Source organism: Choloepus didactylus, chromosome 22, assembly GCF_015220235.1.
Source record: "Choloepus didactylus isolate mChoDid1 chromosome 22, mChoDid1.pri, whole genome shotgun sequence".
NCBI lineage: Eukaryota > Metazoa > Chordata > Mammalia > Pilosa > Megalonychidae > Choloepus > Choloepus didactylus.
The window spans coordinates 30,045,712-30,064,606 of NC_051328.1; the positions used below are offsets into that span (position 1 = coordinate 30,045,712).

Genomic DNA, 18,895 nt, shown 5'->3' on the forward strand with positions numbered 1-18,895 from the left:
GCTAGTGAAGCTGAACATTTTTTCATGTGTTTCTTGGCCATTTGTATTTCCTCTTCAGAGAACTGTCTTTTCATATCTTTTGCCCATTTTATAATTGGGCTGTCTGTACTATTGTCATTGAGTTGTAGGATTTCTTTGTATATGCAAGATATCAGTCTTTTGTCAGATACATGGTTTCCAAAAATTTTTTCCCATTGAGTTGGCTGCCTCTTTACCTTTTTGAGAAATTCCTTTGAGGTGCAGAAACTTCTAAGCTTGAGGAGTTCCCATTTATCTATTTTCTCTTTTGTTGCTTGTGCTTTGGGTGTAAAGTCTAGGAAGTGGCCGCCTAATACAAGGTCTTGAAGATGTTTTCCTACATTATCTTCTAGGAGTTTTATGGTACTTTCTTTTATATTGAGATCTTTGGTCCATTTTGAGTTAATTTTTGTGTAGGGGGTGAGGTAGGGGTCCTCTTTCATTCTTTTGGATATGGATATCCAACTCTCCCAGCCCCATTTGTTGAAAAGACCATTATGGCTCAGTTCAGTGACTTTGGGGGCCTTATCAAAGATCAGTCGGCCATAGATCTGAGGGTCTATCTCTGAATTCTCAATTCGATTCCATTGATCTATATGTCTATCTTTGTGCCAGTACCATGCTGTTTTGGCAACTGTGGCTTTATAATAAGCTTCAAAGTCAGGGAGTGTAAGTCCTCCCACTTCGTTTTTCTTTTTTAGAGTGTCTTTAGCAATTCGAGGCATCTTCCCTTTCCAAATAAATTTGATAACTAGCTTTTCCAAGTCTGCAAAGTAGGTTGTTGGAATTTTGATTGGGATTGCATTGAATCTGTAGATGAGTTTGGGTAGAATTGACATCTTAATGACATTTAGCCTTCCTATCCATGAACATGGAATATTTTTCCATCTTTTAATGTCCCCTTCTATTTCTTTTAGTAGAGTTATGCAGTTTTCTTTGTATAGGTCTTTTACATCTTTGGTTAAGTTTATTCCTAGGTACTTGATTTTTTTAGTTGCTATTGAAAATGGTATCTTTTTCTTGAGTGTCTCTTCAGTTTGTTCATTCCTAGCATATAGAAACATTACTGACTTATGTGCATTAACCTTGTATCCCGCTACTTTGCTAAAGTTGTTTATTAGCTCTAGTAGCTGTATCGTCGATTTCTCAGGGTTTTCTAGATATAAGATCATATCGTCTGCAAACAATGACAGTTCTACTTCTTCTTTTCCAATTTGGATGCCTTTTATTTCTTTGTCTTGCCGGATTGCCCTGGCTAGCACTTCCAGCACAATGTTGAATAACAGTGGTGACAGCGGGCATCCTTGTCTTGTTCCTGATCTTAGAGGGAAGGCTTTCAGTCTCTCACCATTGAGTACTATGCTGGCTGTGGGTTTTTCATATATGCTCTTTATCATGTTGAGGAAGTTTCCTTCAATTCCTACCTTTTGAAGTGTTTTTATCAAAAAGGGATGTTGGATTTTGTCAAATGCTTTTTCAGCATCTATTGAGATGATCAATTGATTTTTCCCTTTCGAGTTTTTAATGTGTTGTAATACAATGATTGTTTTTCTTATGTTGAACCATCCTTGCATGCCTGGAATGAACCCCACTTGGTCATCGTGTATGATTTTTTTAATGTGTCTTTGGATTCGAATTGCAAGTATTTTGTTGAGGATTTTTGCATCTATATTCATTAGGGAGATTGGCCGGTAGTTTTCCTTTTTTGTAGCATCTTTGCCTGGTTTTGGTATTAGATTGATGTTAGCTTCATAAAATGAGTTAGGTAGTGTTCCATTTTCTTCAATGTTTTGAAAGAGTTTCAGTAAGATTGGTGTCAGTTCTTTCTGGAAAGTTTGGTAGAATTCCCCTGTGAAGCCATCTGGCCCTGGGCATTTATTTGTGGGAAGATTTTTGATGACTGATTGGATCTCTTTGCTTGTGATGGGTTGGTTGAGTTCTTCTATTTCTTCTCTGGTCAGTCTAGGTTGTTCATATGTTTCCAGGAAATTGTCCATTTCTTCTACATTGTCCAGCTTATTGCCATACAGTTGTTCATAATATCCTCTTATAATTTTTTTAATTTCTTCAGGATCTGCAGTTATGTCACCTTTTTCATTCATTATTTTGTTTATATGGGTCTTCTCTCTTTTTGATTTTGTCAGTCTAGCTAGGGGCTTGTCAATCTTGTTGATCTTCTCAAAGAACCAACTTTTGGTGATATTTATCCTCTCTATTGTTTTTTTGTTCTCTATGTCATTTATTTCTGCTTTAATCCTTGTTATTTCTTTTCTTCTACTTGGTTTAGGATTGGTTTGCTGTTCATTTTCTAGCTTCTTCAGTTGATCCATTAGTTCTTTGATTTTGGCTCTTTCTTCCTTTTTAATATATGCGTTTAGTGCTATAAATTTCCCCCTCAGCACTGCTTTCGCTGCATCCCATAGGTTTTGGTATGTTGTGTTCTCATTTTCATTCGTCTCTATATATTTAGCAATTTCTCTTGCTATTTCTTCTTTAACCCACTGATTGTTGAGGAGTGTGTTGTTTAACCTCCAGGTATTTGTGAATTTTCTAAGTCTCTGATGGTTATTGACTTCTAATTGTATTCCATTGTGGTCAGAGAATGTGCTTTGAATAATTTCAATCTTTTTAAATTTATTGAGGCTTGTTTTATGTCCCAGCATATGATCTATTCTGGAGAAAGTTCCGTGAGCACTAGAAAAGTATGTGTATCCTGGTGATTTGGGATGTAATGTCCCGTATATGTCTGTTAAATCTAATTCATTTATCAGATTGTTTCGGTTTTCAATTTCCTTATTGGTCTTCTGTCTGGTTGATCTATCTATAGGAGAGAGTGATGTGTTGAAGTCTCCCACAATTATTGTGGAAACATCAATTGCTTCCTTTAGTTTTGCCAGTGTTTCTCTCGTGTATTTTGTGGCACCTTGATTGGGTGCATAGACATTTACGATTGTTATTTCTTCTTGCTGAATTGCCCCTTTTATTAGTATGTAGTGGCCTTCTTTGTCTCTCAAAACATCCCTGCATTTGAAGTCTATTTTATCTGAGATTAATATTGCTACACCTGCTTTCTTTTGGCTGTAGCTTGCATGAAATATTTTTTTCCATCCTTTCACTTTCAGTTTCTTTGTGTCCCTGTGTCTAAGATGAGTCTCTTGTATGCAACATATTGATGGTTCATTTTTTTTTATCCATTCTGCGAATCTGTATCTTTTAATTGGGGAGTTTAATCCATTTACATTCAACGTTATAACCGTGAAGGCATTTCTTGAATCAGCCATCTTATCCTTTGGTTTATGTTTGCCATATTTTTCCCCTCTCTCTATTAATATCCTTTATTGTACCCATACCGAATCTCTTTAGTACTGAACCTTTCTCCAAGTCTCTCTGTCCTTTCTTTGTTTCTCTGTCTGTAGGGCTCCCTTTAGTATCTCCAGTAGGGCAGGTCTCTTGTTAGCAAATTCTCTCAGCATTTGTTTGTCTGTGAAAAATTTAAGCTGTCCCTCAAATTTGAAGGAGAGCTTTGCTGGATAAAGTATTCTTGGCTGGAAATTTTTCTCACTCAGAATTTTAAATATATCGTGCCACTGCCTTCTTGCCCCCATGGTGGCTGCTGAGTAGTCACTACTTAGTCTTATGCTGTTTCCTTTGTATGTGGTGAATTGCTTTTCTCTTGCTGCTTTCAGAACTTGCTCCTTCTCTTCTGTGTTTGACAGTGTGATCAGTATATGTCTTGGAGTGGGTTTATTTGGATTTATTCTATTTGGAGTTCGCTGAGCATTTATGATTTGTGTATTTATGTTGTTTAGAAGATTTGGGAAGTTTTCCCCAACAATTTCTTTGAATACTCTTCCTAGACCTTTACCCTTTTCTTCCCCTTCTGGGACACCAATGAGTCTTATATTTGGACGTTTCATATTATCTATCATATCCCTGAGGTCCATTTCGATTTTTTCAATTTTTTTCCCCATTCTTTCTTTTATGCTTTCATTTTCCATTCTGTCATCTTCCAGGTCACTGATTCGTTGTTCAACTTCCTCTAGTCTTGTACTATGAGTGTCCAGAATCTTTTTAATTTGGTCAACAGTTTCTTTAATTTCCATAAGATCATCCATTTTTTTATTTAGTCTTGCAATGTCTTCTTTATGCTCTTCTAGAGTCTTCTTGATTTCCTTCATATCCCGTACTATGGTCTCATTGTTCATCTTTAGTTCTTTGAGTAGCTGCTCTAGGTGCTGTGTCTCTTCTGGTCTTTTGATTTGGGTGCTTGGGCTTGGGTTATCCATATCGTCTGTTTTTTTCATATGCTTTATAATTTTCTGTTGTTTTTGGCCTCGTGGCATTTGCTGAACTTGATAGGGTTCTTTTAGGGTTTGTAGACCTATTGAAGTCCTTATCTCTAATTTATCAGATCTACAGCTTCGTGGAGTACACTTTCTCTAACTAACCAGCAGGTGGCGTCCACGAGCCACCTGTTCTTCACAGGCCAGTTCTCCCCTGCTTAGCGTTTTTGGTGAGTGGGGGAGTGAGTCTTGTGGGGCCCAATTGGTGTACCAAGCTTGCGTGTGTAGTTGGTGTTGCCTGCCCTGTATATGGGGCGTGTTTCTGGGCAGTCGGGGAGGGGGGGTGGCCCTAACAATCAATTCTCCCTGGGGATCCTAGAGTTTTAAAGCTGGTGCAATAGTCTAATCCTTCAGTTCAGTCCTGCCACAGTTTGTCTCTGCCACTGACCCACAAGTCCTTGGTATTGGCGTATGGCTCCTGAGACTTGCAAGTGGGCCCCTCTTCCAGGCTGTGCACCCCGGGTCCCCTGTTGAGGGATGACTGTGCTATGTCACAGGTGAGTGCCGTCCCCTCAGGGCAGTTCTGGGCTGCTGGGCTGTGTAGGGAGGCTCCCAGTCTGCTCAAATGATGGCTGAATGGGGCTTTGTTAATTCACACTGCTCCACCTTCCCAACTCTGGGACAATCCGCTGAGGTTGCAGGGAAGGCTAATGTCCACGCCAGTTTTGTGGTGTGTGCCTGTTATTTGAAGCCCTTCCGTCACACTGGGTTGTCTGGGGCAGCTCTGGGCTATGGGGCTGGCGATGGGCAGGAGTGTTTCCTGTCCACCAGGATGATGGCTGTGAGCGGACACCCCCCTTTTCTTGGGAAGTTGTGGTGTTTAGTGAATTTTCTCAGCCACTGGATTATTGCCTTTTGTCTCAGAGCTCTCTTAGTTCTGCTCTTGACTTGACGTGCCCAAATTGCAAGTCTTTGAAGCTTTCTGTATTGGGCTTCTTAGAGTAATTGTTTTAGAAAAAGAAAAAAGGATTAAAAAAAAAAAAAAAAAAAACAGGGCCCTCCTCAGAGATCTAATGGGTTATTGAAATGCTAATAGACAAAGCAACCAGGGCCATTAAGGAAAGGTCCACAGGGCAGAGAGATCAGCTTTTCTTCGGGATTTGCATATGCGCCTTAGGGCCTGAGCTCCGCCCTTCCCCTTTCTGTGTTCACCAGAACTCTAAAAATCCTGTGCTTTTATTTTGGAGTTTTTCGTGTTGTTTTTTTTTTTCTATGCCTGTCTCCTCTCTGCTGGGCTGGCTGCTCACAGATTCTCTGGTGTCTGGTCTCTGTCTATCTATGGTTGGAGTCTGGATCAGTAGAATGAGTTTCCGATAAGAGCAGCCACTGCAGTTCTCCCTTCTCCTTCCCGGAGCTGACAGCCCCTCCTCCCACAGGACTGAGCCTGGCAGGGAGGGGCGCGGGTCCCCTGGCCGCAAAAACTTACAGATTTCGCTGATCTCAGCAGTTCGACATTTTCATGAGTGTTGTATGAAGTATGCCCAAAGACAGATTGCTGTGTGGTGTCCAGTCCATGCAGTTCCTGGCTTTCTACCTACTTTCCTGGAGGAGTAACTAAAACATACAGCTCACCAGTCTTCCATCTTGCCCCGCCTCTCCAGTCATGTTCTTTTTATGTGCTTAGTTTGCTAAGTACTTATTGATAATTCATCTCCAAAGTCTCCCTCAAATATCCAAATATTCTATAAATACATAGAATACTGAAATATACTAGGTATTTTTTGAATTTTCTCTCCTTGGGGACATCACTACTGCAGCCTGCTAACCCATTCCAGTCTGGACTGGTCTATCTCTAGGTCTGTCATATAGACCTCTTTTTACCACCATTCTTACTCCACTCTTTGCTGGATTGAATGTATTCCTCCTCCTTAGATAGCTGAAGGCTTACTTTTATACCTGATTGATAATTTGGGTACAGAATTCTAGGTCAGAAATAATTTTCTTGAGAATTTAGAAGGCACTGCTTCATTGTCATCTAGTTTCCAGTATTGTTCCTGAAAACTGTGAAGCCATTCACAGTCTTTATCCTTTGTATGTGATCTGCGTTCTCTCTCTGGAAGCTTCTAGAATCTTCTTTTTACCCCTGGTCTCTTCATTCATTAGGTGTTCTAGTTTGCTAATGCTGCAGAAGCAAAACACCAGAGATGGATAGGCTTTTATAAAAAGGGGGTTTATTTGACTATACAGTTATAGTCTTAAGGCCATAAAGTGTCCAAGGTAACACATCAGTAATCAGGTACCTTCACCGGAGGATGGCAAATGGCGTCCGGAAAACCTCTGTTAGCTGGGAAGGCATGTGTCTGGCGTCTGCTCCAAAGTTCTGGTTTCAAAATGGCTTTCTCCCAGGACATTCCTCTCTAGCAAGCTTGCTCTTCTTCAAAACGTCACTCACAGCTGCACTCCGTTCAGTCTCTTTGAGTCAGCACGTTTATATGGCTCCACTGATTCAAGGCCCACCCCGAATGGGTGGGGTCACACCTCCATGGGAGTATCCCACCAAAGTCACCACCCACAGCTGGGTGGGGCACATTCCAAGCAAATCTAACCAGCACCAAAACGTCTGTCCCACAAGACCACAAAGATAATGGCATTTGGGGGATACAATACATTCAAACCGGCACATTAGGCTATGTACATGGTGGGCCCTTTCAATCTGAAATGCACTGACATTCTTCAGAGAATAACTTCCCAGTTTTCTGTTTGGGTTAGAGGAGGGGTAATGACCTGCTCTGCAAACCAGGAAAAGGGCTGTGGGGATCCTAAAAAAGTTGTTAAACAATACTCCTGTTTTTAATCTCATCTTCATGCCACTTCCAGAGGTTCCTGGTATTACTAATTCATGAGCCATTTGTGGGCTGTACAATTGTATCTTATTTTTCTGACTGCCAGTTCATATTACTCAGGTCCTATAATATTAGCTACCACCATACTATCTGATTCTCAGGTCCCAAATTTTATTGCTAATATTACTTCTTGTACAGTCAGGTCTTTTTAGGAAAGCTCTCTATAGCCATTATGGTGGATCTGGGGAGAGGGATGAAATTAATGTCTGTTCAGTCTACTATCTTTGGCAGTCTTCCATTTTCACTCCACCCTTTAAAAACCATCTCTTCTCAACTTCTTTCTTATCACCAGTCTTGCTTTTCCTAAAAACTCACTGGTCTCTCATTCTGAGTTTATGTTTCTGGATATTCTTCCAGGATACAAGCTCTCCTTCCCAACACCATTGCCCCTACTCCCACCACCACACGCCACCCCCACAGTAAATGCACCCATTCTCACAGTTTGAATATATCCATATTCTGAAGATTCCCAAATTTATAGATCTGGCCTCAGTGTCTCCTTTGAACTCCAGGCTCACATCTGACTGCCTACATGACTTCTCTAGTCCGAATATCCTACACACATCTCCAAGTGTCCCAAATTGAACGCACAGATTTTCTTCCACAGTCTTCTTCATCTCAGAACATGACACCGCCATCTATCCAGCTGCTCAAGCTGGAAACCTAGGAATCACCCAAGCTTCGTCTCTTTCCCTCACTCTCACATTCAATATATTAGCAAGTCATGTTGAGCCTACCTCTAAAATATATTTTGAATCCATCCATCTCTCCTCGTCTCCATCAATACCATACTCGGATGATACTGTCATAATTTCTCTGACTACTTGTGGGAAACTGAGTCTTCCATGTTGCCTGAGCCGTATCTAGGGTGGTGGCTTGGAATGCTAAGCCGCAGGCCTGCATGGAATGCCGTGCAGGCACGCCCTGTAAAGATATGTGTCTTGTGACTACCACGACAACGTTTACCATTGTCCTAAACCTAGATTGTTCCTTCTGATATGCAACAGGATGTAAACATAGGTGTCTGGTGGGCTCTCCTGTGCCTGAGGACATTTAGCATATACTCCCTTATCTTCTGAAATAAATAGCTGGAGCACAGAGGCATTATTGTCCACTTAGCACGAGATGCAGTGGGCCCCCTGCGCCCTTAATTCTTAACTTTGTGTCTGTGTGTCATTCCTACGCCGCCCTGTCAGCAACAACTACTGTAACTGCCTTTAAAAATTGGTCTTCCTCCTACTTCTGCCCTCCTCTAATCCTTTCTTCACATAACAGCTAAAGTAATCCTCATAAGATGTCAACTAGGTCATGCCACTTGCCTTCTTAATGTCCTTTCATAGCTTTCCACTGGACTTGGAATAAAATCCAAATTATTTACCTCGACTTACAGGTCCCTGTCTAATTATCCCTGCAATCTAATTTTATATCACTCTTCTCATTCACTGTGTTCTCACCACTCTGGACTTCCTTCACTGGTTATTTCTCCCAGTGGCTGTTCCCTCTTACCCTTTAGCTGTTGGCTAAACATCACTTCCTCGGAGAGGACTACCTAGACACCTCAACACATCTTCCAAAACTCTCTCCCTACTCTCCCTGTCCCAACATCCTCGTTTGCCCACTAATATTTATTACAAATTGTATTTATTTAATTGTTTTCCCCCACTAAGTTATGAGTCCACAAGGGGCAGTGCCTAGTGCCTAAGAGGAACCTGATACACATTAGTTGAAGGAATGAATAAATTTTGCTACTTCTCTGTACTGTATACTCAGAAATAAAACTATTTCTGTTACAATATAAATTGAGTTTTGTTATAAAATGCAAGCATTTTCAGAAGCATGGAATAAACTCAGTATGCTTCAGAAATTTCTGCTTCTAAATGAGAAAGGAGCTACGATTTCATTCCATGTCTTATGTTGTGAACAAGTTAAATGATAGGACCTTTCAGATAGCAAAAAGAAAAGAAATTCATATTCACCAATCCCTTTGTGAGGATCAGGGGGACAGGAAATAAACTTTAGCACTTCAGCTCGTTTCTCTCTCAGGCCCCAGCGATAGAGGATTTCTCCATAGCATTTCTTAAAGTCATCAAATTGCTGGGTGTTGGCAGGGTCCAGAAGCCTAGATAAAATTTTAAAAAGTTCCTGTCAATTTTTTTTTAAGAAAAAACAAGTTCAATACCAAATGGCATTTAATATACCTTTCTTAAAGCAAGATTCCTGACTTTGAGTCTGAGAGCTATGAAATTGCAGCTCTCCTCTGGGATTCTAGCTACCTTTTGTTTTTATCATGCTGGTCACGTTCTCGCTCACGAGGATCACTGTAGGTCAGACTCCCAAAGCGTATTTCTTCTGGTGAAGACTCTCCCCAGGGTGAAGATATATGTTCTGCCTCTCTTCCCGCTGAAGAAAATCAATTGGGAATGGAAGATGGAAATCAGAGAAAGCATATAAGATATCTGAAAACTCTCATAATGCAGTATGTGTCTAATTTATCCCCTGGAAGAAAAGTTAAGCTAAGCTGAAAGCCCTGAGAAATAAAACTAAAGAGAACTCTTTCCTAGCCTTACCTTTTTGTTTAGGTATTTATTATTAAGGTATCCTTGTAATTAAGCACACACATGATTAAGCAAATTATAGTAATACTGACACAGTGGAATATTATGCAGTCTCTATTTAAAAAGACTTTAAACACCATGAGAAAATGCTTCTGAAAAGATTAAAAAAAAAAAAAAAACATAAAAATCACATATACAGAATGACCAGAGATTGAAAGAAAGTGTTATGAGACGTTATTTTCTTCTCTAATACTTTTTTTTCTTCTCTAGGCATGTATTACTCTAACTATTGAGTAAAATAAGATCAATTTAAAAAAAGAAATTTTAAAAACCCAGAAGACAAAAATACATCTACTCAATAAACAGACCTTTTGGGCCAGCTGGAGTTAGGCCCAGTCTTATTTCTCTACACTGAAAGAGGGAGATAATCGGAAGTGTAGATGATCATGGAAGGGGCTTGTGAAAGGGAAACTAGATAAGGGTTATGTTTTTGGGGGTGAATAGTGGGAAATCCCATTATCAGTGTCTTGAGGTTACAAGATGAAAAGATAACCCAGCAAGGTTTGATGATCTATAAGAAATTGGCCTGTTCAAACATTAAGCCCAGGCCTTACTGGCAATAGTAGCCCTATTATACTAAGTTGAAAGAGAAATGGAAAGCAAGGAAAAACATGGAGAATATTCATTAGCTAAAGATCACACATTAATGACTCATACACAGCTTTTATAGTACAAAAAAATCAAGAACAGGTTAGGGCATTTCCATACCAACCTATGTTCCAGCCACCAGTGTTGAGCCCTGGGTCTGACATACTTGAGCAGGAACCAGAGGAAGTAAAACTAGGCTATAGATGGGAAGAGAAGAATGAACAGGTGTAGCATCAAAGTACCATTCCACATGGAATTTTACACTTAAGAAAAATCAGACACAAACCAGAAAAACATAAACTTACATATCGACTATGGGACACCACAAGATTGGAAGAACGGTTAAGAAAGGGCCCAAAGGGGTTTGATGTACCCTGAGGCCTAGACTGGGCTTCAAACACACTGCAAAGCATAGCCAATGTCTGAACATCCCGAAGTCGACAGTAATGAGCCAACCTGAAGAAAAAGATGAGAGGAAAGAAACCAAATCAAGATAAGGAATCAAAGAAGGACAACTGTGAGAATCCTGGCAGGTTATTACCATAGAGCAAGGAAGGGAGGCTTAATTCTGCTTCAAAATTTCTGTCAACAACTGGGGCTATATGATCCAACAATCCCATTACTAGCATATACTCAGAAGAACTGAAAGCAGGGACACGATCAGACATTTGCACACTGATGTTTATGGAGGCATTATTCATGATTGCTAATGGATGGAGGCAGCCCAAGGGTCCATCAACTGAGTGGAGGGGTGAAGTGTGATGTACACATATGATGGAATATTGTGCTGCTGCGGGAAGGTGTGAAGTTGTGATGAATGCAACATGAATGAACCTTGAGGACATTCTGTTGAGTGAAATAAGACAGAAACAAAAGGACAAATGTTGTATGTTTTCACTAAACTATAATGAGCAAACCCTGAGAGTTAAATTTAAGAGCATAGATTATCAGGAGAGAGAAAGAGGGCAGAGATTGGGCAAGTGATGCTTAAGGAATACAGAATGTATTATAAGGTTGACTATAAATGTTTGGAAATGGATAGCACAATATTGTGTGATGGTAGCCCAATACTGTAAGTGTAATTAATAAAGTTGAGTGTGAGTATGGTTGAAAGAGGAAGGCTAGGGTCTTTGTATGTGACCAGAAGGAAAGCTAGAGGATAAAAACTGGGACTGTATAACTTAGTGAAACCTAGATTGGACAACAATGTGGTTAATTGTAAAAATATAAGAAAGTTCTTACATGAACTAGAATAAACGTATGTCACTATTACAAGATGTTGATAATAGGGCGGTACATGGGAGAAATATAATTAATGCAAATTAAGATCTATGGTTAACAGTAACACTGTAATATTCTTTCATTAATTGCAACAAAGGCACTATACCAAAGCTAAACGTCAATAACAGGGGGATTTAGGGATTTTTCTTTTTTCTTTTTGGAAGAAATGAGAATGTTCTCATATTGACAATGGTGCTGAATGCTTAACTATGTGATTATACCAAGAGCCACTGATTGTATACTTAGAATGGATTGTATGGTGTGTATGGCTGTTTAAAAAACGAAAGAATGGGTGGGATAAGGGGTATAGGATATTTTGGGTGTTCTTGTTTATTTTTATTTCTTTTTCTGAAGTAATGAAAATGTTCTAAAATTGATCATGGTGATGCATGCACAACTAAGTGATGATACAGTGAGCCACTGATTATATATTTCGGATGGATTGTATGATGTGTGAATATACCTCAGTAAAATTGTATTAAAAAAAAAGAACTGGGGCTTCTTTAGAGCAAGTGGTTTGACCTATTTTGAGTCTAGCTCAATTTGTTTAGGAATAAAATATATCAAAGTATTACAAATGACCTAGATAACCCATCTGAAATCTTCAGGCTGGAGGAGGCAAGGATTCAAATGTAATGTAGCTTCTCCAAGAATTAAGTTGACTGAAGTAAAACTAAATGATGTATTACATGCTCTCTCAGTATCCCCAAACTCCAAGGAAGAATCACATTGCTTTTTGGGGGGTTCCTATATACTTCATTCACATAACCTAAAGCTATGTGAAAGTGGACAGAAAACACTGTACCAGCAAGGTGAGGAGAATAGTCAATAGAATCCAGAGGTAGTATTATGTCAGAGCTATTACATAATAACAAAGGATATTTTTACCTTCTAGTCCCTTTGCTCCTTTCAGAACCACTATACTGGAATGTGAGGTAGGGATCAGAAGAACTTTGCCTTTGTGATGGAATAAGCCCTTATCCCAGGTCTAGCCTCAACAAGTAAGTAAAGCAAGCTCCAAGGAAGCCTAATGGAAGCAGAGGGCCTCACTATTATGGAGATAGTTGTACATTATTTTGTATATTTCCAGTCTGCCATATTTCAGTGTAATGAACTGAACACAAATTCAGTGTTTTAAGCAAACTGACAATGGTGGATTATATGACATAAATCGCTTAACAAGGTGAAAGCATCATGGCCTTTGGCAAACATGAAAGCCAAATATATTCTCTAATAAATTCTCAGGATTCACCCCTATGGTACTCATGAAGAAATTTACTGTCTTAAGAGGTCAAATTCCAGTGTTCAGACTGATGGAACTTATGAATTAAAGCATAAGTCTCTAAAGGTCACATCAGTCTGACAGGTCTTGAATCCTTGTTTTAAATGACAAATATTATGAAGTTCCTTCCACCACAAGAAGTTAGTTCTGCACAGAAATTATTTCCTCACTAAAAGCAAAGTTCTCACATCTTCCTCACATTCTTTAGGCCTCCACACCTTCCTCTTCAGCAGTATCATATTTTAAAGTGTTTAGAGACCTAAAATTTACATTATTCATTTCCCCACTTTTAGCTCTCAAAACCTACAGGGACTCCAGCAGCTGTCGCCCAAAAGGATGTCGAGCCCAGGGTGTTTCCAAATCTGGGTCAGATTTTGGACCAAGGCAAAGATCTGTAGCTACAGTAGCCAGCGACCAAACCTGAACGGATAAGAAAGAAACACTTTGACTCAGACTGGTGAGGAGGAACAGAGGCCACCACAGAACCCCACCCATCCTCCACGCATGGCCTTCAGCCTTGCTACTCGGAGGAGAGCAAGACCTGGGAGCCCACCAACCAAAATGCAGAATCCCCAGTCCCACTCTAGACCTGCTGAATCAGAATCTGCCTTTTAACAAGATCTTTAGGAGACCTGTATGTGCTGCAAATACTCTTAGTTAAGCAAACTTCAGAGAAATAACCCAGTGCAATAACTTCAATGGGTCATCTATTTAACCACTAACTCATGTGACTCTCTGCTGCTTCATTAGTGAACTGCGTTGGCATGGTGGACAAAAAGCAATGGGTATTACTTTTAAGATCAATCCTTTTTCGCCCAAGCAATGAAAAGTGTTGTTGCCTTCATTACTAAAGTTTCAGGATATTCTTAGAAGCTAAGGAGAGACAAAACAGACTTGGCTTTCTTTTTTTTTTGACACGAAATCTGGGGAATACATCCAAACTTAACATCTCATGGGGCTTGGAATCAGGAGCAACTAATGTCCATTAACAGTCTATTAAATCCCAGGCACAATGCTAAATACATCCTGCTGTAAACAAACGCTCCCATTCCCTCAATACCTTAAAAATCTACTACTACTTTTGGAAAATCTTTCTTGGTAGCAACACATCGTTGTAACTGGAAAACAAAATATTAGACTTTGTGAGAAACTTCTTCAAAAAAGAAGACATGGTCTTTGAATCAAGGAGCTTATAATCTAGGAAGACAGAATAAGCTAATAAAAGCACTGAAAAACAGGCAAACATCAGACATACAAAATCAAATTATGTGCTACCAACATACTTAACCTAGACATGATACTCCCTCACTTGCAATAACCCCTTCCTAAAGGCCTTCAATAGAAATAGTGACACTTGGGTATATTTCTGTAACCTTTTGCAAAATAACAGACATGTGCATAAGAAAGAACAAAAAAACTGTTCAAGCATTTTCACTGGAGTCATTTCTCTGTCGCATTAAATGGTCCCCATGCCACAAATGATGATGATCATGAAAAGAACAGCAGAAGCAACTGTACAAATATAGATGCTGACCATCTACCATGCATAGGTGGGAACTTTATATATATTATTTTATTTAGTTCTCATAATGACCTTAGTAGTGTTGTTCCCATTTTACAGTTGAAGAAATTGAGGTTCAGAAAGATGAGGTGGCTTTCCTATGATCACACAGCAAAAAAGTGGCAAAGCCCAGATTTAAACCCAGGTTTGTCTGAACTCAAAGGTCTTTCCACTTCACTCAGACTAGCCTGCCTTTCCAAATCAACTCCACCAGAAAAGTACTGAAAACTCAAAAACAAAACAAAAACCTTTAGAAGTAATTTTTCCTCAGAGACTGTTTTTTCAGAACGTGGACCTTGGGTCTGCTTTAGTATTCCATTTACCAATCTGCTCACTGAACCTATGAGGTAATTATTCTCATGAGTCTCATTTTACCTACACATGGAGCCTGAGAGTCTGCAATAACTTGCTCATGTTTACACTGCTAGGAAGCCAAGTTGAACCTAGATCTTTCACTGTAAAATACACACTATTTCTACTCCGTCGTGTTGCCTCCTTAGTGCGCACAGCACTTTAAGTGGCTGGGTTCTTACATAGATTAAATCCATGACTCTCAGTTTTTCCTAAACGGATTTGGGGCAAAGACATGGCAGCATTTATTAGAAGACAAATAGAAGTCTTAGGGATTTTTTTTTTTTTTTCACAAATAACTTACTTTTAATAAAATCCATCATTTTGTTAACATGAGCTAAACAATCTAAACCTTTCAGATATTAGATAGTGCAGGTAGAAGGGAATGTTTGATTAAATAAAATGAGTGTTAATGAAAAACAGATTCTAATCTAAACTTTCATAGTGAAAAACCATGAATCTGGATTCACTGTATGTCATGTAAGTCTATCATTTAAACAAGATCAACTAGAGAAAACGAAAAAGTTCCAAACTCAGAAAAAAACTTAATTTTAAAATTTGTAAAATTTTTACAATTTAGGAAAAACACTTGGTTCCATAAGTTAGTTCATTTAACTAAAGTTTTAAATTTGTTTCTCTTACATATCAAATTATATAAGCAGACAAAATGTGAAAAGGGGTGCATAAGGGGTGTTAATAGTAAAAATTATTATTTTATATAACTTCTTAGATTACTTTCTTTTTACGTTGCACCTTATTAAAGTATTACACTCAATGTCAATTTTTCTACATCTCTTATATTCCTTTGTTATGCATTGCATTTCTCTTTCAAATATTAATTATACAAGTAATACATGCTGATGGTAAAAATTTTTACAATCTGTAAGTAAAACAGTATGCTTTAACTCCTAATTACACTCTCCTCTCCAAAGGTAGCCATTTTAACATTTTAGAATGTACTTTTCTCTAAAAAGTTATATGCATTTTTTTTTTTTTTTTTTTTTTAGAGATGTCACCTAGCTTTATCACTGATACTAGAGAAAGGTCTATTCCAGATGCCCCATCCAGGAACTCAAGAGTGCCCTTATCCCACAGACTTCCAAAAACAGCTGGTAAGATGGTTGTGGGGTTGGGGATGAGGTTTACAGTCCACCAGAGTTAAGATATGCGTTTGATTAATACAGCTTTCTCGTGGGTCCCCAAATCTTTTTTTTTTTTTTTTACAAAACAAATTGTACTTTCGATTGTTTACAGTACCATTACATAGTTGTACATTCATAATTAGAGTGAAAAAGAGCAATTGAAGTAAAAAAGAACACTGGGTACCTTTGTCTGTTTGTTTCCTTCCCCTACTTTTCTACACATCCATCCATAAACTAGACAAAGTGGTGTTTGGTCCTTATGGCTTTCCCAATCCCATTGTCACCCCTCATAAGCTACATTTTTATACAACTGTCTTCGAGATTCATGGGTTCTGGGTTGTAGTTTGATAGTTTCAGGTATCCACCACCAGCTACCCCAATTCTTTAGAACCTAAAAAGGGTTGTCTAAACTGTGCATAAGAGTGCCCACCAGAGTGACCTCTCGGCTCCTTTTGGAATCTCTCTGCCACTGAAGCTTATTTCATTTCCTTTCACATCCCCCTTTTGGTCAAGAAGATGTTCTCCGTCCCACGGTGCCAGGTCTACATTCCTCCCTGGGAGACATATTCCACGTTGCCAGGGAGATTCACTTCCCTGGGTGTCTGATCCCACGTAGGGGGGAGGGCAGTGATTTCACCTTTCAAGTTGGCTTAGCCAGAGAGAGAGGGCCACATCTGAGCAACAAAGAGGCATTCAGGAGGAGACTCTTAGGCACAAATATAGGGAGGCCTAGCCTCTCCTTTGCAGCAACCGTCTTCCCAAGGGTAAAACTTATGGTAGAGGGCTCAACCCATCAAACCACCAGTCCCCTATGTCTGTGGTCATGTTAGCAACCATGGAGGTGGGGTAGGCAAATACCCCTGCATTCTCCACAGGCTCCTCAAGGGGGCACTACATCTTTTTTTTTTTTTTTTTTTTTTTTTTTTAACTTTCCCTTCTTTTTTCAAATCACCTATATGAAAAAAAAAGTTAAAAAGAAAACAAACATACAATAAAAGAGCATTTCAAAAAGACCATAGCAAGGGAGTAAGAAAAAGACAACTAACCTAAGATAACTGCTTAACTTCCAACATGTTCCTACTTTACCCCAAGAAAGTTACATAATATAGCAACATTTCAGTGAACTTGTTCCTACTACAACCATCAGAAATTAACAGACCATAGTCATTTCTGGGCATCCCCAGAACGTTAAATAGCTTATCTGTTCTTCCTGGATTATTGTTCCCCCTTCCTTAATTGCTCTCTACTGCTAGTTCCCCTACATTCTACATTATAAACCATTTGTTTTACATTTTTCAAAGTTCACATTAGTGGTAGCATATAATATTTCTCTTTTTGTGCCTGGCTTATTTCGCTCAGCATTATGTCTTCAAGGTTCATCCATGTTGTCATATGTTTCACCAGATCGTTCCTTCTTACTGCCGCGTAGTATTCCATCGTGTGTATATACCACATTTTATTTATCCACTCATCTGTTGAAGGACATTTGGGTTGTTTCCATCTCTTGGCAATTGTGACTAATGCTGCTATGAACATTGGCGTGCAGATATCTGTTCGTGTCACTGCTTTCCGATCTTCCGGGTATATACCGAGAAGTGCAATCGCTGGATCGAATGGTAGCTCTATATCTAGTTTTCTAAGGAACTGCCAGACTGACTTCCAGAGTGGCTGAACCATTATACAGTCCCACCAACAATGAATAATAGTTCCAATTTCTCCACATCCCCTCCAGCATTTGTAGTTTCCTGTTTGTTTAATGGCAGCCATTCTAACCGGTGTTAGATGGTATCTCATTGTGGTCTTAATTTGCATCTCTCTAATAGCTAGTGAAGCTGAACATTTTTTCATGTGTTTCTTGGCCATTTGTATTTCCTCTTCAGAGAACTGTCTTTTCATATCTTTTGCCCATTTTATAATTGGGCTGTCTGTACTATTGTCATTGAGTTGTAGGATTTCTTTGTATATGCAAGATATCAGTCTTTTGTCAGATACATGGTTTCCAAAAATTTTTTCCCATTGAGTTGGCTGCCTCTTTACCTTTTTGAGAAATTCCTTTGAGGTGCAGAAACTTCTAAGCTTGAGGAGTTCCCATTTATCTATTTTCTCTTTTGTTGCTTGTGCTTTGGGTGTAAAGTCTAGGAAGTGGCCTCCTAATACAAGGTCTTGAAGATGTTTTCCTACATTATCTTCTAGGAGTTTTATGGTACTTTCTTTTATATTGAGATCTTTGGTCCATTTTGAGTTAATTTTTGTGTAGGGGGTGAGGTAGGGGTCCTCTTTCATTCTTTTGGATATGGATATCCAACTCTCCCAGCCCCATTTGTTGAAAAGACCATTATGGCTCAGTTCGGTGACTTTGGGGGCCTTATCAAAGATCAGTCGGCCATAGATCTGAGGGTCTATCTCTGAATTCTCAATTCGATTCCATTCATCTATATGTCTATCTTTGTGCCAGTACCATGCTGTCTTGGCAACTGTGGCTTTATAATAAGCTTCAAAGTCAGGGAGTGTAAGTCCTCCCACTTCGTTTTTCTTTTTTAGAGTGTCTTTAGCAATTCGAGGCATCTTCCCTTTCCAAATAAATTTGATAACTAGCTTTTCCAAGTCTGCAAAGTAGGTTGTTGGAATTTTGATTGGGATTGCATTGAATCTGTAGATGAGTTTGGGTAGAATTGACATCTTAATGACATTTAGCCTTCCTATCCATGAACATGGAATATTTTTCCATCTTTTAAGGTCCCCTTCTATTTCTTTTAGTAGAGTTATGTAGTTTTCTTTGTATAGGTCTTTTACATCTTTGGTTAAGTTGATTCCTAGGTACTTGATTTTTTTAGTTGCTATTGAAAATGGTATCTTTTTCTTGAGTGTCTC

At 39.1% G+C, this 18,895-nt stretch overlaps 1 protein-coding gene across 3 annotated transcripts in view; it reads right to left on the reverse strand.

Moving 5' to 3' along the window:
* WDR59 (WD repeat domain 59) overlaps positions 1 to 18,895 on the reverse strand; it is a 138,115-nt gene that overhangs the window by 14,892 nt on the left and 104,328 nt on the right. For all 3 annotated transcript variants that reach the window (XM_037815684.1, XM_037815685.1, XM_037815683.1), the window contains 5 exons: positions 13,278 to 13,390; positions 10,713 to 10,863; positions 10,532 to 10,604; positions 9,478 to 9,604; positions 9,181 to 9,323 (listed from right to left, as the gene is read on the reverse strand). In XM_037815684.1, coding sequence (XP_037671612.1) covers positions 9,181 to 9,323; positions 9,478 to 9,604; positions 10,532 to 10,604; positions 10,713 to 10,863; positions 13,278 to 13,390 — 607 coding nt within the window. The remainder of the gene's footprint in view (positions 1 to 9,180; positions 9,324 to 9,477; positions 9,605 to 10,531; positions 10,605 to 10,712; positions 10,864 to 13,277; positions 13,391 to 18,895) is intronic.